The sequence below is a fragment of the Scyliorhinus torazame genome, chromosome 8 (genome assembly GCF_047496885.1).
Source record: "Scyliorhinus torazame isolate Kashiwa2021f chromosome 8, sScyTor2.1, whole genome shotgun sequence".
NCBI classification, from domain to species: domain Eukaryota; kingdom Metazoa; phylum Chordata; class Chondrichthyes; order Carcharhiniformes; family Scyliorhinidae; genus Scyliorhinus; species Scyliorhinus torazame.
The window spans coordinates 104,875,480-104,897,387 of NC_092714.1; the positions used below are offsets into that span (position 1 = coordinate 104,875,480).

The window sequence follows — 21,908 nt, forward strand, 5'->3', positions numbered from 1 at the left end:
CCAACACCGACGTCCACACTCTCCCACAGTCTCTCCATCAAATCCCTTCACCCATCCCCATCCAACACCCAACCAAGGGAACATTCCCTTCACGTAGTTAAAACCATACATACAGCAAACAAACATCCCCCCCACAACAACAAACCCTCAATTTGAGTCCAACTTTTCAGTCTGTATAAAGCTCCAAGCCTCCTCAGGCGTTTCGAAATAGTGGTGCCGATTCTGGAATGTGACCCACAATCGCGCTGGCTGCAGCATACTGAACTTCACCCCTTTCCGATGGAGCACGGCCTTAGCCTGATTAAAGCCAGCTCTCTTCTTGGCCACCTCTGCACTCCAGTCCTGATAGATTCGGATCGCCGTGTTCTCCCACCTGCTGCTCCGCTCTTTCTTGGCCCATCTCAAGACACACTCTCTATCCATAAAGAGGTGAAACCTCACCACTACAGCCCTTGGCGGCTCGTTGGCCTTGGGTCTCCTTGCCAGGACCCGGTGCGTCCCATCTAGCTCCAGGGGCCTCGGGAAGGCTCCCGCGCCCATCAGCGAATTAAGCATCGTGCTCACATATGCCCCGGCATCGGGCCCCTCCACTCCTTCAGGGAGACCCAGACTCCGAAGATTCTTCCTCTTCAACCTATTCTCCAGGTCCTCAAATCTTTCCGCCCACCTCTTGTGCAGCGCCTCGTGCGCCTCCACCTTCACTGCCAGGCCCAAGATCTCGTCCTCGTTCTCTGAGGCCTTTTGCCGCACCTCTCGGATAGCAGCCCCTTGGGCCTTCTGGGTCTCCACTAGCTTCTTAATCGCCGCCTTCATTGGCGTCAGCATTTCGGTTTTCAGCTCCTCAAAGCAGCGTTTAAGAAACCCCTGCTGCTCCTGCGACCACTGCGCCCATGCTGCTTGGTCTCCACCCGCCGCCATCTTGCTTTTTCTCCCTCTCACTTTTGGCTGCTCCAAGATCCCTTTTTTCACTGCTCCACTTCTGGTCCAATCCATATACTGTCGGGGGGACCTTGCTATCATCTTCCCACACTGGAAGCCGTTGAACAAGTGCCGTTGGGGCCCCTCTAGAGAGCCCAAAAGTCCTTTCCCGGCAGGAGCTGCCGAACGTGCGACCTATCTAGGCATGGACGCAACCGGAAGTCCCAGATTGAGTCCTGCGATGACAGGACTGACGTACGAGGAGAGATTGAATCCTATAAGATTATATTCGCTTGAGTTCAGAAGAATGAGGGGGAATCTTCACAGGACTAGACAGTGTAGATTCAGGAGTGATGTTCCCAATGTGAGGAGTGCAGAACCAGGGGTCAGTCTGAGGATACATGGTAGACCATTTAGGACTGAGATGAGTAGACATTTCTTCACCCAGGAAAGGCAAGAGAGACTGGAGGCCTTGAGATTCTGGGATTTTACCCTTGATGGGGGCTAGTACAGAGATGGATGGGTACAGAATTAATTGTGCCAGCTGGTGTGCCAGTTTACTGTTATTATTCCTACCACTGCTAATTTTGCTCAGGTGTGGGTGGTGATGGGGGTGACTCGTGATTGGCCTGGAATGGAGCCCGATTTGGGGCTCTCCCGCAATTCACCCACTGCACCTGGATCCGCAACATGCATAATGTGGTCACTAAATCACTCCCTGTGTCTCTCAGACACAGGAACACACTATGTCTGCCTCTGAAAACATTTTAATTGAACGCAAAACCTTGTAGACCCATTCTTCGCATCAGTGCATGCACATTTGTCCAGGAGGCTCACTCTCTCTGTTTAAAGGCCATTGCTTCCCTTAATATTTAATTTCTCTTTTCCAGTTTTGCTATTAAAGAATGGAAGCTCACCCATCTGTAGTCATATGTCAACATTTAGTGTTTCCACCAAATTACAAAGCACACATCTACAAACGAAAGGAGTCCCAGTGAACCATACAGCACTCTAACCAGTGCAGTGTCCCCTACTCTTGGCCAATTCTTTACTGAAGAAAATTCCCCTTGTGGTCTCAAATAACAAGGACGTAACCCGCTTGCGAGTGTCTGCTTGTGGCTGAGATGTGCGTGGCAGTTGTCCTTCCCATGATGGTGTCATCGGGCCATGTCCGGAGCATGCTACGATAATGCCCTGATGCTTAGATGGTCCCTCAGTCAAAAGTGCCAAGGAGCCCAAAGATGATGATGGCACCACATGAGGGTGACCACCTCATCCTCATCAGTGACTACTTCAGCCCTTAGATGATGCTCTGGATCACTATCGAGAACCACCAGTTGGAGTGTAGCAGCCATCAAGTCCACATATATTTGCACCATCATTGCCGCTGACAGGTCAATGCTACAGTGTTGTCTTCATTCCGTGCTGAGTCTTGGCATGCGTCTCACAAGAGGACTGTGCTCCATCCCCTTTGGCCACAGAATCAGTATCTTTTTACTCTTTCCTCCAGATATTTTAATCTCTCCACAGTCCACTTGGTCCAACAGAGCCATCCTGTCGATTTCCTGGCTTGGGACACTGTCTGTGTGGAGTCTGCACGTTCTCCCGTAACAGCCTCCCCAAACAGGCGCCGGAATGTGGCGACTAGGGGCTTTTCACAGTAACTTCATTTGAAGCCTACTTGTGACAATAAGCAATTTTAATTTCATTTCATTTCCCCGTGTCAGCGTGGATTTCCTACAGGTGCTCCGGTTTCCTCCCACAAGTCCTGAAAGACGTGTTGTTAGGTGAATTGGACATTCAGAATTCTCCCTCTGTGTACCCGAACAGATGGCGGAATGTGATGACCATGGGCTTTTCACAGTAACTTCATTGCAGTGTTAATGTAAGCCTACTTGTGACAATAAAGATTATTATCATTGGAGTGCATCGGAGGGTCACCCGATTATTTCCTGGTATGGCAGGAATTCTTAAACTGAAAGATTGAGGAAAATGGGCCTGTATTCTCTCGACTTTCTAAGAATGAGAGATGATCTAATTGAAACTAACAAACTTCTTACAGGGTGTGACAGGATAGGTGTAGATAGGGGACTGGATTCTTCAACCGTGCCACCGCAAGATCTCGACAGACAGGACGGGGACCATGTAAAGGTCTATTGACCTCATGCGGGAATTACCAGTCGCCGGGTGGGCACGGACGAAGAATCTTTTTCACTGAGAGAGTGGTGAATCTTTGGAATTCAAGGGATATGGGCTTAGTGCATAAAAGTAGCATTGAAGGAGGTGATCTAATTGAGTGATGGAGCAGGCTCGAGGGGCCAAATGTAGTACTCCTACTTGTGAGCACAGTCCTCTTGTGAGCCGCATGCCAAGACTCAGCACAGAATGAAGACAACACTACTTCTATGAGAATATGGCACAAAGATCAAGGATCAGTCATAATCATAATGAATAATGAAGCAGGCTTGAAGGGCCGAATGGCTTACTCCTCCTTGTTTCAATGTTCCTATCTCTAACAAGAGAGAATCTCCCTTGGCATTTAATGTCATTACCATCACAAACCCCCCCACTATATTCTGGGGGTCAACATTGACCAGAAACTGAACTGGACCTGCCATATAAATAGAGTGGCTATAAGAGCAGGTCAAAGTCTATGAATCCTGCAGAAAGTAAATCACCTCCTGATTCCCCAAAGCATTTCTACTATCTACAAGCACAAGTCATCAGGAATATGATGGAATACTTCCACTTGCCTGGAAGAGTGCAGCTCCAACAACACTCAAGAAGCTTGACACCATCCAGGACAAAGCAGCCCGCTTGATTAGCAATCCATCTACCCCTTAAACATTCACCCCCTCCCTACTGACACACAATAGCAGCAATGTTTACCATCTACACAATATTTGCAGCAACTTACCAAGGCTCCTTCGAAGGCAAATCAGAATATGCCACCTTTACCACCCAGGAAGCCAAAGACAGTAGATACATGGGAACACCATGTTCCCCTCCAAGTCACACAACATATTGACGTGGAGCAATGTCGCTATTCCTGAGTCAAATCCTGGAACGCCCTTCCTAATTGCAGTGTGGATGTACTTACACCACATGGAGGGCAACTGTTCAAATAGGCAGCTCTTCATCAGTTTCTCAAAGACAATTAGATATGGACAATAAATGCTGGCTGAGTCAATGATGCCCACATCCAATGAATGAAATAAAATATCTCATTTTGATGTGTCCTTGCAGTCTTCTGCAGCCCACCTCTCCCAGAAGGGCTGCCAGCCAAGTATAAGTGCAGACCCTTTTATTGGACTTCCTATTCCCCTGTCCGCACTTTATTCTTAATTGGATCGGGCTTCCCAAATTGTTTTTTTCCCGCATATTTCACGCCCACACTTTTTTCTACTCTTTTGGGGAACAGTGAAAGAAATGATGGAAGGATTCCCAAGCTGATTATTAATCCATTGAACAAGGCCTTTTTCCCCGAGCTGTAATCTTATAAACTCTAATGCACAGTCTACTCTATAATTAGCAGACATCATGGACGGGATTCTCTGATCCTGAGGCGAAGCGTTGACGCCGTCGGAAACGACATCGCGTTTCCCGACGGCGTTAGCACGGCCCCAGGATCAGCAATACTGGCCCCTAGAGGGGGCCTGCAGGGCGCTGGAGCGGTTCACGCCTCTCCAGCTGCTAATCCAGCCGTGGAGTGGGCACCGGGGAGTGCGCGCATGCGCAGTGGGTCCAGTGCGATTTCCGCGCATGCGGGTGTCTCACTTGCCGCGCCGGCCCTGACCCAACATGGCGCAGGAGTACAGGCTCCTGCGCGGAAGAAGGGAGGCCGGGGACAGCGAGGCTGGCCCGCTGATCGGTGGGTCCCGATGGCTGGCCAGGCCACATCAGAGGCCGGATCCCCCCTCCACCCCCCACAGGTCGCCACCCAACCCTTCAACGCCAAGTTCCCGCCGGCTCAGAGCAGGTTAGAACGGTGCCGGCGGGACTCGTTTTATTTTTTAAGGTCGCTCAGCCCATCCGGGCCGGAGAATCATGGGGGGGCCATGTAGAGCGGCCCCTGACCGGCACCGCGCCAACCAATGGCCCCAATGGCGCCGATACTACGCTCTGCGGAGAATCTGGTCCCGTCGTCAGGGCGGCGTGGCGCGATTCGCGCAGCCCGATGGCGATTCCCGACCCGGTGCGGGGTCGGAGAATCCCGCCCCATATTCTCTGTGGAATGGATGCTGGAATTAATCTTCAAAAAGAAAACAAAATCATTGGTCTTGACAGTCCAGAGAGGGAAAGAGAACTGTAACGTGGGCAGCACGGTAGCACAAGTGGCAGAGCAGCACAGTAGCACAAGTGGCTAGCACTGTGGCTTCACAGCGCCAGGGTCCCAGGTTCGATTCCCCGCTGGGTCACTGTCTGTGAGGAGTCTGCAAGTTCTCCCCATGTCTGCGTGGGTTTCCTCCGGGTGCTCCGGTTTCCTCCCACAGTCCAAAGACGTGCAGGTTAGGTGGATTGGCCATGCAAAATTGCCCTTTTGTGTCCAAAAAGGTTAGGAGGGGTTATTGGGTGGAAGTGAGGGCTTAAGTGCGTCAGTGCAGACTCGATGGGCCGAATGGCCTCCTTCTGCACTGTATGTTCTGTGTTCTTTGTTCAATGAGAGAAAAACATGATTGAAGATGATCAAAAGCATATTCAATTAACAGCAATGTGGCTCACAGCCTTCTACTATTTCTGCGATGATTCAAAATGGCACAAAGCCATCTTTGTCCCATGTGTATACAAAGGGACTGAGATATCAACTAAAACTCAAACCAAACTAATGCAACATTTTGTCAATTATTTTGCAACCATGTTAGCATATGGCTTGAAGCCAAATTAGTAAATGATTGTTTAATACTGAAGAGATTTGGAAATCTGTCCAGGATAGATAATCCCACTTGCTTACTTGCTTTGTCTCTCCATGCTGGCTACCCTGAGATTTTCCCACCGGGAGTTCAGCAAGTTCATCTGTTCTCGAATTTCATTTTCTTCATCTTCTGATAATTTTCCTTCTGCAATTAGCTGATTCCCAGCCTGCAGAATATTACCCACACTACCTTGATGTGCTGTTAACTCCATCATAAAACCCTGCCAAAAAATAAGGTAAATTATAAATAGATGTATGACGTTTAAACAAATAGAAAACAGACAGAAACGGGAAACTTCACTGTTGCAGAATTAAGTTCAAAAAGTGTATCGACTTTGGAGAAAGTAAAATTATAACTCAACAACAACTTGAATTTACTTTGGGCCCTCAATACCTTAAAAAAAATCCAAAGTACTTCACAAGAACGGATACCAACCAAATGAGGAGATATTAGAAGGGGTGCCAAAAATACTGAGTACCATAGTTCATATGTATGACTTAAATTAGTGTCATGGAATAAGTGACTCCCCTATTCCCACCCCTAACATTAAGTTAATGCAATTACCTCATGAGCATGAAACTGCTCCTTGACCTCCTCCACATCAGTGGAAACGCTGCCTTGAGCCTGCAGTGAATCCTCAGCTGAAAGCAACCAGGTTAGCACTACCTCTAATGCAGTCTGGTAGCTATCAAGATCCACTTCTGCTTCCATCAGTAAGCTTCCAGCTGGCTTCTGTACCAAGGTTTCTGAGAGCTGTTCAATGTGAAACAGAAAGGAATTTCTTCAATTAAAAACAGGTCAAAGTGTTCCACTACATTAACTAAATAATCAAGATAATGGCACCATATATTTGAATCTAGAAAGGAATTATGATCTGGTTTAATTTTCTTACCATCTCCAGAGAATTTATTCCAAATTCAAGAGCTAGTTATCAATAGCTGATAATTCTTATGCTTACTTGTCTCTTTTAAAATGCAGAAAAGGACATGATTGGATTCTGCACTATTCATTACATTGTTTATTTGCAAATACAAGAACCATTTTAACTGCATAATAGATCCATACTGATTAATCTCTTCTGGGACTTAACAATTTTGCAATTTCACTTAAATAAAACAAACAACCCATTCAGTCTTTCATTTTTAAGAATAAATTAAGTTTTCACAATAATATTGGATTGGGTTTTTCCTTTGGCAGCAATGAATATAGTTAACAGCAATATTAAGATTCTCGGCCCGGTTGTAGTAGTAACAGAACAAAATCTGCAAATAAACTTTCAAGATACGTTCCAACAACACCTCACTCCACCATTCCCACCCACTGTCGATCCACTCTCCTTCATTCCTACCCTTCTCTGTTTCCATCACCAGAGTCAACAGGCTGGATTTAATTGTCCCACTATAGCTCTCACCCACTGGTTAGAGAACTACAGACCAAGTGATGGAAAATATGAATAGAATAAATAGGTGCTTGATGGCCGGTGAAGACGTGATGGGTCAAAGTCTCTTTCGGTGTTGTAACGCTCCAAGACTCAAACTGCCAGGAAACCCCTATCAGTTTCATGGAGGAGGCCCAATGGTATTATGCACCCTTCATGCACTTAATTGGCTTTCCCCAGGATTCAGGACTCTGGCAGCAGAAATACTACCCACCGAAAACTGCCCACCAATCAGATGCTGCCAGCTCTCCATTGCTCACCAATGCCACTGGGAGTAGTGACCACCGCGAGATATGCACCCATCAGAAGCTCGGGATCACTGATGGACCCCAGGCCCAAGATGAATGAGGGTCATATAGGGATTGTGGGGTGGGGTCACTGTATGGAGGTGCTGGGGGATTGGAGTCAGAGGGAGACTTTCAGTTGGAACTCTATTCTTGATGCCAGATATCTCTCTCAGGTACTTAGTGCCTGATAATGAGGCATCCATCCATATTGCCGGCTCCCACTCCACCCGTCACCCCCGTAAAGTCACTGGCAAACACAATATGATTTTTATAGGGCGGCTTTCTGGGGGAGCTGGAGGCCAGCAAGGCGCTATTCAATCCCTGAGCCACCACTGAACTGCGGTGGCTTGAGCGATGATGTGCGTCGATTGGATCATTAATGAGTCTAATTGACATCCCTCCAGTGACGGCCTGGAGTCCTGTTTCAGCCTCTCCTACCCTGTCACTTAATTAGAAGAGATTTTACCATTCCTGGCAGACTGACGGTGGGCCTCTCCCATGATGGAGTGTGTCTAGCCGCCTTGGCTCCCATTGCAATGGGCTGCATTATCCAGCCCAAAATTTGAGATCAGGGAAATGGCAGGTTGGTCGATCAGAGGATGGGTCAACAAATGGATGGTGTCATCCCTCCTCACAACTTTCTGTTTCTATTTCCTGGGTCCTCTTGCATAAACTGTCATGAAAAATTTGTCCATCAGCACAAAACAATCTTCCAAGCACTGATGACAGTAGGAAGGGAAAACGTGCAAATAATATTGAAATAATGCAATACTCCAATTGTGCGGCCTGAAAGGCTACTAATTTTAGATGAATCCCACTTTGGTTTCACTCTTTTCCTCCACACACTGTACTAATGGGATAACAGTTCAGAAACCCTGACAGCTGGTGAGGTTGATCCTGTGGTATAATTCTATCAGGCGCAATGGGCTGAAATTTAGGGTGGAACTTGGATTTAGCAAGGTTTTCTCCCTTTGTGGCATTGTTGGAAATGCTGCCGCTCTCAAAAATGAATGTATTTTAATCAGATGTAAACTTATAGGTTTAAATCTTCTCCTGCTGATCCTCGCTGCATGATATTACCTTGCTTCAGGTGAATACAGCTCTGACCTTTCCCAAAGTTAACTCCATTACGCCAGAAATTTGAAACACACCATTCCACAACATATTGATACCTTTCACCTTCCACCTCCCTCAGTAGGCAAGCACATGACACTGAAAATAATTGTAAGATTGCTGTCCTCGAGTTCCTGCTGGTCAATTTTGGTCTTTTCAGACTCTCTCTGCATGACCTCTATTGTATTTCCTGTGTTATAGTTCTGACATGAACCACAACATCGGACAGATTGCCTCCTTTTCAAAAAACTTGCCCACCTACTGTGTTATGTACCTTACTCTGGCACCTGCGAGGCAACACCAAACAAGACTTGATCTCAACTGCAAGAATGTAAACTTATCTAACTCCTGTATTACTGCACAAATACTTGCTTGAAATGGTCACTTGATAAAGTGTGAGAACCCTACATGACGCTAGCTTCTTATCCTAGAGATGCAAGAGCGAAGTTTGGCATTCAGAACTCTCTAGCTGAGAATCAAATTGGGGACCTTTCTGATCTGTATCATTTAATAACATAGTAGTATCATAGGCACTTTAGGGAGAATACAAAATTTATCTGGAAGCCTGACTGGGTGGGTTACAGTACATAGAGGTGACCTTTGGTGTGTCAAAGGGTCATTTTCATCCTTAAATATATTCTCATGTATTACACTGGATGGTGCATTTCTCCTCTCACCCATCACATATGTAGTTGTAGTTTTCAATGAACATTTAGTTGCAGTAAAGGCAACATCAGAAAGCAAACTGTGATTTAATTCTCTGACCTGCCCCATTCTACGTCGTTTAATTTTTTAACACGAAAAATAGTGGGTGGTAACATTATCAACTAAACTTAGCAATTGTTTAAAAGTTTGAATCCATATAATCCATTCATCATGGAAGGCCTGAATTAAACAAGCTGGTGTTTATAGCACCAATCGCATTTTAAACTATATTTCATACTTGAGCACCACATAAAAGTAAGCACAAACCTGCAAAACATTGAGTTCTTTACAATAAGGTGACATTGTGTTCAATTTTCTCAATTGCATTTTAATGTCTACTTGTCAAGTGCCAAGATTATAGACTTAAACATATTAATAACCCACATTATATACCAATGGATTCTGAATTACGTTCCACAGTGAAACAGTAAATATTCTTTTTACAGTTAAATGCTGCCATTTTGACAAGAGATATTTTGTGTAAAATGCATTTTAATACCTCAGTCGCAATATTTCTCGACACTATTCAATTATGAATTTCCTAGACAAATTAGGCATGAAAAATGTGAAGAGCTTAAAGTCTATGTATTTATATATATATACATATATATATATATACACACAATAAAAAACCTGAAACATGCAGACAATTAAGTTTATTTTGGCAATTATTCAATGTTGAAGACATTAAATAATTCAAAATTTCCATAAGGGAAATCGGAGATTAACAAATGTTCAATATCGTTCACATTTTCTTGTCTTCCTTGCATTGATCAAACTTAATGTAATCATGCAAATAGGCTGAACAAAGTCAACATTTCGTCAGTGAAATATTTCTGAACTCACTTTCTCCATTTTGATCACTTTGTTATTTCTGGTATTTTAATTGAGTCAAAATGTTTGTGCCTTTTTGCAATTTATAAATCTGCATCACAAATTAAATCCATGTAAAAGTCAGAAGCAACTAAATGCCACATCTATTACTAGGCATGAAAGGTTCAGCTTAAATGAGCAAGATCATTCTAAAGGAGCAGTTAGTGATGAAGGCTAAAGCAAATCTAAAAACACCTCAACAATGTTAATTAGGGTGTTTGAAAAAATAATTCCAGGTGCCAGGATCTAGAATTTAAAATGGCAGCACACGTGGAGTTTGCACATTCTCCCCGTGTTTGCATGGGTTTCGCCCCCACAACCCAAAGATGTGCATGCTAGGTGGATTGGCCAAACTAAATTGCCCCTTAATTAGAAAAATGAATTGGGTACTCTAAATTTAGTTTTAAAAAATGGCAGCACACATAAGTGAGTGAAAGAAAGAAAATCTCTGTGTATGCAAAAAACATTGTAAGTAGTGAGTAGCAGTGGTGTCGGTTCACAGAGGGACTTGCATTTTATTTGACATTGATATCGTCTATGGACTGGGGAAGGATAAATAACCATTCTTGACCCTTGCTAATTTTGTATAGTGCTAGCATTTTCTCTAGTGATTGACTGGTGTGGGGTGGTACCTCAATCTGGACTGGGGAATGTGTTGTCTACTCTCTCACAAACTCCTGCTAATCTGTATCATGCCTAGTAAAGACATGTCAAATTCATAACTTTAAATATGGGCTTGGTTTGCATAGAAGTTTCAAGATTGGTCTTTTATTTAAAATGGGCACTGATGAACCATTAAGATGGAGACCAAGGGTCAAGTGGCCATTACAACTTCAACAACCTCACCAGACTCGAAGCTTCCAGAAAGGTGCAAACTAAACCATCCTGGGTGGGGACTTCCCACATAAATGGGCACATCAAGAGAAATGCTATCTATAGAATTCACATTTGCTCTTTGTAGAATAGAATCATAGAACAGTGCCTAAGGAGGCTATTCGGCCCATCGAGTCTGCACCACCCTGCTGAAAGAGCCAAGGCCCAATCGCCCACCCTATCCCTGTAACCACACCTTTTTCATTTAGCACAGCAAATCCACCTAACCTGTACATCTTTGGACTATGGAAGGAAACCGGTGCACTCGGAGGAAACCAACGTAGACACGGGGAGAAAGTGCAAACTCCACACAGACAGTCACCCTAGGCCGGAATTGAACCCGGGCCCTGGTGTTGTGAGGCAGCAGTGCTAACCACTGTGCCGTCCCTATTCATCTATTGTTTGCGGATTTAAACAAAACACATCCAGACTCCATGGGCGGGATTCTCCACAGTCCTGCGCCTAAACCGCGTTCAGCGAGTGGCCGGAGAATCCAATTTCACACCGAAATCAGGCCCGGCGATTCTCCGGGATCCGAGAATCGGTGTGATCGCAGAGTACGCCACACGGTTGGGGGCTCATTGACTGAGGTCCACCCAGCGATCCTCCGCTCCTGACCGGCCGAGTTCCCGATGGCGTGGAACTAACCTGCTATTGCCGGTCGGGATGCTCGCATGGTGGCTGCGGACTCAGTCTGAGGCCGCCCTGGTGGGGGGCAGGGGGATCAGACACCGGAGGGGGGGCCTTATATGCGGCCGGGGTTGAGATCTGCGCGGTCAGATCCTGTCTGCCTTCGCTGTCCGAGTCCGCCATAGCGCTCCTCACTGCTGCTGGAGGCCAACGCCATGCGCATGTGCAGACTCAAAACCAGAAGTGCAGGGGCCCATATCTGCTGCTGAAGCTGCGTGAATTACCCCAGGTCCCTGCTAGACCCCTGCAGGGCTGTGAATTAGCTGTACTTGTTCCCAGGAAGTTCCAGAGTAAAACTCCAGCATTTTTACGCTGGCGTGGGGAGATAGTCCCATTTTGGGAGAATCCAGCCCCAAGTCTGGGAGTTGAAATCCTAACAATGAATGCTGGGCAGAAATCGATTCATCTTGAGTAAGTGTGAAAAACTCATCACCATCTCCATTGTATAGCAATAACTTTGAGCTAAGATATTCCAGGTAGATACATCCAATATTGGTTATGTGACCAAAAGCAGGTCGAAATACTAAGATTTTATCTGAAGATGCAGAAAGACCTGGGGCTGCTCTCTGCTGGCAGGATGCTCCGTTTTACCGGCAGCCTGGGGTTTCCCGACGGCATGGGGCTGCCCCACAATGGGAAACCCCATTGACCAGCTGGCATAACGGAGCATCCCGCCGGGGTGCCGAAATAGAAATGTGGTGTAGTGGTATGGAGAATCCAGCTGGGCAGTCTGCAAAAGAACATCAATGAAGACAGTAACTGCAGCAAAAGGCCGTGTAAATTTTGCCTTTGTGACCTGGAGGACATACATCTTTGTGACCTGGAGGACATACCGGGGCAGCACGGTAGCATTGTGGATAGCACTATTGCTATTGCTTCACAGCTCCAGGGTCCCAGGTTCGATTTTTTTTTAAGGGTTTGAGTGTTTTTTTTAGAAATGTGAAAAAAACAGATAGTCATGAATGTTAGTTTGTTTTCCAATTTTCTTCATGGAGCATCGCGGTTAACACAGTTGCTTCACAGCTCCAAGGTTCCAGGTTCGAATGCCGACTTGGGTCACTGTCTGTGCGGAGTCTACACATCCTCCCCGTGTGTGCGTGGGTTTCCTCCGGGTGCTCCGGTTTCCTCCCACAGTCAAAGATGTGCAGGTTAGGTGGATTGGCCATGATAAATTGCCCTAAGTGTCCAAAATTGCCCTTAGTGTTGGGTGGGGTTACTGGGTTATGGGGATAGGGTGGAGGTGTGGACCTTGGTAGGGTGCTCTTTACAAGAGCCGGTGCAGACTCGATGGGTCAAATGGCCTCCTTCTGCACTGTAAATTCTATGAAATCTTAAAAGAGCCTCCCATCATGATTGCAAAACTCCATAAATTTGAACCACTGATAAAAAACCGCAAGTGCCTCGGCTTATGACCTGATGAACAATAATCTCAAAGGGAATCCTGCAAGGAACCAGACATTGGAATTTAGTTGTTCGAACCCATCTGAACTAAAATTCACAAGAGTTAAAAAAGCCTCCTTTTTAATGGACTGTTCTTCTACCAAAAGTCTAACATGTGAATTGTTAAGTATTCTTTTGGTTTAACATAGAAGTGCACTATCATCCTTAATTGTATCTTTTTGAGTTTTTGTAGTGTGAAAGACAGTGCATTTAGATTTTTGAGGTGAATGTGTGAATAAATAATACTGTTTATTTACATCCACAAAAGCTTGCTGCTGTTTTTTATTTTCAAAGTGACCACAAATTCCAGGGTCTAAGAACCACACTTACCTTCAGCTGCAAACCACACTGATTACAAACAGTAAGGGAACGTGTACAAGAGTTTCTGTTTATCTCTCCTTCCTGATAAATTCTGGAATGCAGGACACCTCCAGATTTGAAAAGAATGGGAGATCAGAAGTATTGCATTTGAAAAAGTAGAGGATTGTAGAATAAAGTAAAGACTGAGGAAGCTAAGAAGTTTAGGTTCCAAGATAGGATAGGTTCAAATTGGAAATTATGCAATGTGTTTTGGGATAGCAATGAAAAGTCATAGATTTTCATATTTCCATGTACAAGAATAAAGGCAAGCTTAGAAAACAAACAGTAAATGTGCAAACAAAACCAGAAAAAGTTGGACAATCTCAGCAGGTCTGACAGCAGTCTCGCTATCTATCCTCCAACATGTGTCTGGGATTGCTGATGTGTGGCGCTAGGGGAGAGTGAGTTGCTATGGCACTGTGGAACATGAATCTGTTGGCCTCAGGATTTCAGTGTTGATATGCAACTGCTACTCTGTCGGCCTCAGTGGCCTCTGCAACCAACGAGTCATGAATGCTCCAGTCTATGGCCAGGTGGTGCCATATGAAACTGGGCCCTCAAGGCCCAAAGCTATGAGAGGTTGACCAGCGAGACAGTCCACAGCCTTTTACCAGAAAAGCCACAGTTAAAGGACTGAGGGAAGCACAGGGGTGAATAAAATTTTGCTTGAATAATTGTATGCTTTTGGATAAAGCAATGATGGTGAAGAGATGCAATGCGAAGGGCACCAGAGTCTGAGTATGCACTGAGAAAAAGCCCACCCAGAGCAAAGGTGCCCCCTTTCTGCAGCTTCTGCCCCAAGTCACCAAATCATCTTCTCCCATGTACACATACAGCAACATCTGCTGCCAAATCCATGGACTAAACACAACACCTCACAAAACAATACACATCTCTTTTGCAAACTTGGGAACTGCAAGTACTAGTCAGAATCACCTTACCTACAGGTTGGATGGTTGGATAGTGGAGAGGTTCCTCAAGCAGCTAAATGCACAATCTTTGGTGAGTGACAAGAAAATGCATTCAGTAGACCTGCATGGTCCAAGGTTGGAATGTGTGCACAAAAAAAAAAAGTAAAGCTGTTTGATGTCATGATCTGGCCATAGGAGCACCTTCCAGATTATGCACGATATGTATGGGACTTCAGTACCAGCACACTTTCCAGTATGGAGAGCTGTGCCAGCCATGCTCGAGGAGGCCAGAGTGCTGCATGGTCCATTCGGAGGGCTTCTGCAGCTAAGGGTGCTAAGTAGCCATATTTGAGTCTAAGAATTTATGCTTTACATACTTGGGAGTATAATATTGTTTTGCACCATGTGTAAAAAAAGGAAATCAGGTCAGGTGCTGCCATGCAAAGAAGAAGGGGAAGACATACTCAGGCGATTCGGATGCATCATCTCCCTATCTGTCCATAGCAGTGGAAGCACAGGTCAGTCAGCAAGCTGATTCCCTGCTTTCTTCACCAAGGAAGAAAATACAGCATTGGCATAATCAATGATAAATCAACCCAGATGCCCTAAGCAGGGTAAATTCCTCTTCCTCATGCGCCAGGCTTAGCCTGATTCAATTTAAGGTGCTACATAGAGCACACATAACGGGGGCAAGATTGAGCAGGTTCTTTGGAGTGGAGGACAAATGTGGGAGGTGTGGCGGGAGCCCGGCAAACCACGCACATATGTTTTGGGCGTGCCCGGCACTGGAAGGGTATTGGAAGGGAGTGACTTTGCAGGTGGTGAAGGCCCGGGTCAAACCAGGCTGGGGGTTAGCTCTTTTTGGAGTTGCGGAAGAGCCGGGAGTGCAGGAGGCGAAAGAGGCCGATGTCGTGGCCCTTGCGTCCCTCGTAGCCCGGCGCAGGATCCTACTCATGTGGAAGGAGGCAAAACCCCCCGGACTGGAGGCCTGGGTAAACGATATGGCGGGGTTTATTAAACTGGAGCAGATAAAGTTTGCCCTGAGAGGATCGGCTCAAGGGTTCACCAGGCGGTGGCAGCCATTTCTCGACTACCTAGGGGAACGTTAGAGGGAAGACGGATTACCAGCAGCAGCAACCCAGGGGGGAGGGGGGGTGAGAGGGGGGGGAGGAGGATCAGTTGAGTATAGGTCAATAGAGTACGAGGTTTTGTTACTTGTATATTATTATTATTATTATTATTATTATTGTTAAAAAGTTTAAAAATTTCTGTTTTGTTACTGTTATCGTTTCGCTTGTTTTGTAAGCGGGAAAAATGTTGCTCAGGGAAAAAAATTTCAATAAAATATATATTTTTTTAAAAAATGATAAATCAACCTGAAATTTGAATAACATTACACAAAACATTGAAATCTTGGGCGAGATTCTCTGACCCCCCGCCGGGTCGGAGAATCGCCGGGGGCTGGCGTGAATCCCGGCCCCGGCGGTTGCCGAATTCTCCGGCACCGGATATTCAGTGGGGGTGGGAATCGCGGCGCGCCGATTGGCGGGCCCCCCCCCGCGATACTCCAGCCCGGATGGGCCGAAGTCCCGCCGCTAAAATGCCTATCCCGCCGGCATAGATTAAACCAACTACCTTACCGGTGGGACAAGGCGGCGCCGGCGGGCTCCGGGGTCCTGGGGGGGGGGGGGGGGAGCGATTTGGCTCCGGGGGGTGCCCACACGGTGGCCTGGCCCGTGATCGGGGCCCACCGATCTGCAGGCGGGCCTGTGCCGTGGGGGCACTCTTTCCCTTCCGCCTTCACCACGGTCTCCACCATGGCAGAGGCAGAAGAGACTCCCTCCACTGCGCATGCGCGGGAATGCCGTCAGCGGCTGCTAAGGCTCCCGCGCATGCGCCGCCCGAAGATGTCATCTCCGCGCCAGCTGGCGGGGCACCAAAGGCCTTTTCCGCCAGCTGGCGGGGTGGAAATTCGTCCGGCGTGGGCTTAAGGTTGGGGCTCGGCCCCCCAAGATGCGGAGCATTCCGCACCTTTGGGGTGGCGCGATGCCCGACTGATTTGCGCTGTTTTGGGCGCCAGTCGGCGGACATCGCGCCAATACCGGAGAATTTCGCCCCTTATTCCAGCAGAAAATAAGTTCTCAAATTATTTGTCTAGTCCCTGGCACCTGCTTACTTCCTCATCTCCTGATCTGGTTTAAAATGTTATTTCAGCACTTGTATGAGAGTGGTGATGCAGCACTCTGGACTGTCAACGCAATTTGCATCCCTGGGATGTGTTCTTGCGCACAATTCTCCATGTAGCACCTTCCTATTCACAAATTACTGACTGGATTCTCCATTGCCCAATGCCAGGAGTGGATTTCCCAATGCGGCGGAGAATGGAGCATCGGTCGAAAAACAGGATCGGTGCCTGGTGCCATCCTGTTCTGATGTTCCAGTCCCCCACTGATGGCAGTAGCAAGCTACTGATCCTAAGCTGATTGGGTTATGTGAATGGGTGATTTGCATCCGATTAACTGGCTGGAAGCCAGAGTCTCCATTCCCTTGTTTTGCACTGAGCCCCATAGCTGGAAATCCTCCCGACTTGATTTGGTGTATGTTTTCCCAAACATGGGTGTGATGCGATGGGTCAAGGGGGTTAGTGCATAATCCAGGTACCCCCCCCAAAGACTATCGGAAGGCCTCCCTCTACCCCACAATGCAACTCCTTCCCACCCCACCCGTCCTAAAAAAAGTGAAAAAGAGCAAATGAAAGCACTTAGCTGCTTTTGATGTGGCGAAGAACTGTTAATCATAGCAAGAGGTTTATAAACATTGAGTTAACATCAAAGCATTGTGGTGGAGGTGCATTTATGCATGAAAGATAGATCAACAATCCACTAAACACCTGTCTCTGGAGTAATAAAACTGTCAACTATTGGCTAATGCAATGATTGCTGTATAAAATTGAATGGGAGTTTTGCATTTAAAAGGCTGTCAAGGGATTTGAAGCCCTTTGAAGTGTGCTTGGATTTCGAAGCAGACGCTGACACTTGTAACAGATGTTGTTTTAAACATTTTTGTCAGAGGCATGTGTTAAGGAAGAGTAAGTAAAAATGCAGTAATTTTTCATTATATTGCTTGGGCTGTCCTTCAGCTTTCAGGCAGGGGTCTCCACTGGGTGATCTCTGCTGAGAGGATCTGATGGGGAGGCTAGAGGAGGGTCACTCGCTATGGGGCGACTATGGGAGTGGGGGGGGGGGGGGGGGAGGGGAGGAAGATGCTTCTATTTTTCAGCAGAGGGGGACAGAATTTGCTCCATGGAGGGGGTTGGGGGAGGAGGGACCACCTTGGTATCGGGCAGTCCGATTAAATGATGGCCCGATACCAGGATTCTGGAGAGCACTCCTCCATGCATCAATTAGCATGTTAAAGGGAGATGTGATTACACCTGAGCATCGCTCCTAGTGCCAGTGAAGACCAGAGTGAGTATCCGCTGGTGGGAGTACTTAGTCTCCAGAATGGAGAATCCAGCTCGATACCTGCGGTGATGACAGTAACCAAAGCACAACTGATGACCACCCTTAAGGGGATTCAGAAGAGGGGTTCACTCCAGCAGCTGATTGATTTTCTGCTGGAACCCCAAATAACAGAACTGGAAAGCAGACGATCATCTCAGTTGAACTATGATGAACATGGCTAAGAAAACTAAGCAAGGGGAAAATAGAAATGTATTTCCTTGGAATGAAAATCTGGATGAAAGTACCCAAAAGGTATACAACCTCAGTCTTAAATAAACTCAACAGCTCTCTGACGTAGAGAATTCCAAAGATTCTCAACCCTCTCAATGAAGACATTTTTCCTCTTAAATGGCATACCACTTAATCTGAGATTGTGACCGCATGTTCAGGATACCCCAGCCAGGGTAAACCAAAACTACAGACAGTACTCCAGATGGAGCCTCAACAATGCTCTGTACAATTATAATAAGACTCCATTACTCTCAAGCTCTCCCTTTGTAACAATAGCCAAGGTATCATGTGCCCTCTTAATAGCTTGCTACGCCTGAATGTTAGTTTCCTGCAATCCATACACAAGGACACCCAAATCGGTTTGAATACGTACAATTGAATGCAGGTGTACGGTTTACATGGGGGACTTTTGCCATATATAACCCAAAAAGGATAAGGGGGGTATTTTCTTTTCCGAAAGTATATTATGACAATTTATGGAAATCCAATACCATTGAGATCGCTTTTACTGCAAACAGATTTTTCTTTCCAGATTTTTAAAACAGGAATTCAAATTCTCCAACCAGCGTTATGGAATTTCAAATGAGTGTTCTTTGGATTATTAATTTGGGCCTTTAGTTGACTAATTCAATAAAATAACCACCAATCTACAGAACCCGATGAATTGTGCAATTGTATTTTATAATTACTCAGAATCTATGATGAGACCGATGTAAGTAAATTCTGTATCCTGCATTAAAATGCAACTAATGGAAGTCAGACAGGATACATAGAACAGTACAGCACAGATACAGACTGTATCTTGCAAATCTCAGTCCAATCAGGACTAAAAGCGGGCAAGCCAGCACAAGCTATGTTCAGGGCAGCCCGCTTTTATTATGGGAAGTCAAACAGGCTTTAGGACCTGTTATGTGTCTGGCAATACATTCTTGCTGGTTCTGCATCACATGATGCATCGTGGTATCAGCAGACTGCACGGGCTTCAAATTACCATCTTGATTGTCCTCAAAATAGGTTGTCCTCAATTAAGGCCGGCATGATGGCACAGTGGTACCTCACAGCGCCATGGACCCGGGTTCAATACCAGCGTCTGCTGACTGTGGAGTTTGCACACTCTCCCCATGTCTGTGTAGGTTTCCTCTGGGTGCTCCAGTTTCCTCCCACAGTCCAAAGATGTGCGGGTCAGGAGGACAGGTCATGCTAAATTGCCTGTACTGTCCAAAAGGTTAGGTTGGTTTTGTAAGGGCCACGAAGAATCCAGCACGAGTTTTAAGGATATAAAGTAATAACATTTATTTACTATAACATATATACATAACAGTAGCAGTAACTTCCCTTGCTACATACTCCTTCCTGCTGGTTCCTGAACTGGCCAGCTTTATTTATACTAGGAGTTTACTAGTGGTTTCTCCGCCCCCCTTATTGGGGAAGCTCATACTCCCACAGGATTGTGGGATAGTCATTAGTCCCCAGCCAATGGTAAGTAGGCAGGTTATAACAGTTGGGTTATAGGGATTGGGTGGGGTAGTGGGCCTTGGTGCGGTTCTCATTCAGAGGGTCATTTTGACCTGATGGGTCGACTAGCCTCCTTCTGCACTGTCGGGATTCTATGAAGGTCATTTTTAGGATTGATCAATCATTATGGTAAATTTGTGTTGAATTTAGCAACATTGATTGAAGCCTTGGCAAATGTGTCAAACAGGCACTGCACAAGTCAGGAGAATGATAAAATGCACACAATGTAGTGAAAGAAGCTTTACTTAAGTCAGAGCTGTTGGTTCATTATAATCCAAAAATAAATCTGCAATTAGCTTGTGATGCCTCACCCTCTGGGGTCGGTGCAGTCACCTTGCACATTATGCCTTCAGGAGAGGAACGACTGATAACATTTGTTTCATACGCTCTTACTAACGCAGAAATGAATTACACTGAGCTAGAAAAACCGTTGAGCATCACTTTCGGTCGAAGAAGGTGCCACCATTAACTTAATGGGCATCATGTTACTCTTCTGACCGATCATCAACCCTTGACTACAACCTTTGGGCCGTAGAAAGGTATTCTGCACGTTCTCCCCATGTCTGGGTGGGTTTCCTCTGGGTGCTCGAGTTTCCTTCCGTAAGTCTTGAAAGACGTGCTTGTTAGGCAAATTGGACATTCTGAATTCGCCCTCAGTGTACCTGAACAGGCGCCGGAGTGTGGCGACTTGGGAATTTTCGCAACAACTTCATTGCAGTGTTAATGTGAGCCTACTTGTGACACTAATAAAGATTATTATTATTACCTTCTTTGGCAGCTCGCAGATTGCAAAGATAGTCATTGATATTGTAAGCAAACACTTACGATAGGCAGTATCTCAAATATGAGCAGCATGTAAATGCTGCTGCTTTTTTAGGATTGAAGCATGAGCCGAAGGATACTTTCGGCAATATTTGTATTTCCCGCACATGGATAGAATATCTTCATCTCAAGCTCAAAGATACACAAACCCGATCCAGTGATGGGGAGGCGATGGAATTAGCCCAAAGAAAACGCTTTCAGATGTGTTATGGTACCAGAACAGAACCCCAATTTTGGTTAAGACCCTTGACTAGAACCTGACTATTTGCATTTGGGAAAATGGAGAAGAAATGTTACTGTACCACAAGAGTGATAACATTGACCGGGCGACAGCTTTTATATTAGAGCAAACGTTAATTTGAAAACAGAATTTAGCACATTACTAACAAAGAAATAGCTTTACAGTTAACAGTTACATCTTCTTAACTTGCTTCCTGAAAATTGCAAATTAAGCAAATCCATATACTTCAAATACCACTTTTATGAAATGCAATGAAAATCGCTTATTGTCACGAGTAGGCTTCAATGAGGTTACTGTGAAAAGCCCCTAGTCGCCACATTCCGGCGCCTGTTTGGGGAGGCTGGTACGGGAAGCACGCTGGCGCAGTGGGTTAGCCCTGCTGCCTCACGGTGCCGATGTCCCAGGTTTGATCCCGGCTCTGGGTCACTGTCCGTGTGGAGTTTGCACATTCGCCCCGTCTTTGCGCGGGTTTCGCCCCCACAACCCAAAGATGTGTAGGCTAGGTGGATTGGCCATGTTAAATTGCCCCTTTCTTGGAAAAATGAATTGGGTACTCTAAATTTTTATTTTATTTAAATACCACTTTTGTACTTGCTTGGTTTTACTTGCTTTTCTTAGTGCAGATTCCTTGGAGACCAAAGCCTTTTTTTAATTACCAAGCTGAAAACATTCTGTTTCCCCAGATTCCGAGAAGCAAGTCCTTTTTTCAGTCAGTCTGGGCCCCTCCCATTAGCTACAACAGCTGCACTATTTTGTCTCTTATTATAAGATGTGCCTTGATTTGTTTAGCCAGGCTCAAACTGTCACAACATTACATTAGCTCTCTATCTGCAAACAGGTAAAATGGCTTTTTAAAAAAATATATATATTTTATTCAACTTTTTCGGCCATACAAAACAGTACAAAGGTTTTTCCCCTTTTTACAACAGCAAAACAATATAAATAACCGTGACCGTATTTTAACAAATAAATAAATAATATATAAACTAAATGGCAACTGCCATAACAAAAATTATAGCTCTCCCAAATAATAAAAACAGCGATTCAATATGCATAACCAAGTACAAATATCTTT

The 21,908-nt window shown here is 45.6% G+C and overlaps 1 protein-coding gene across 15 annotated transcripts in view; it reads right to left on the reverse strand.

Moving 5' to 3' along the window:
• The window catches only part of dmd (dystrophin), a 3,042,490-nt gene that overhangs the window by 1,959,804 nt on the left and 1,060,778 nt on the right, over positions 1-21,908 (reverse strand). For all 15 annotated transcript variants that reach the window (XM_072513983.1, XM_072513987.1, XM_072513978.1 and 12 more), the window contains 2 exons: positions 6,396-6,584; positions 5,870-6,051 (listed from right to left, as the gene is read on the reverse strand). In XM_072513983.1, the coding sequence (XP_072370084.1) occupies positions 5,870-6,051; positions 6,396-6,584 (371 nt within the window). The remainder of the gene's footprint in view (positions 1-5,869; positions 6,052-6,395; positions 6,585-21,908) is intronic.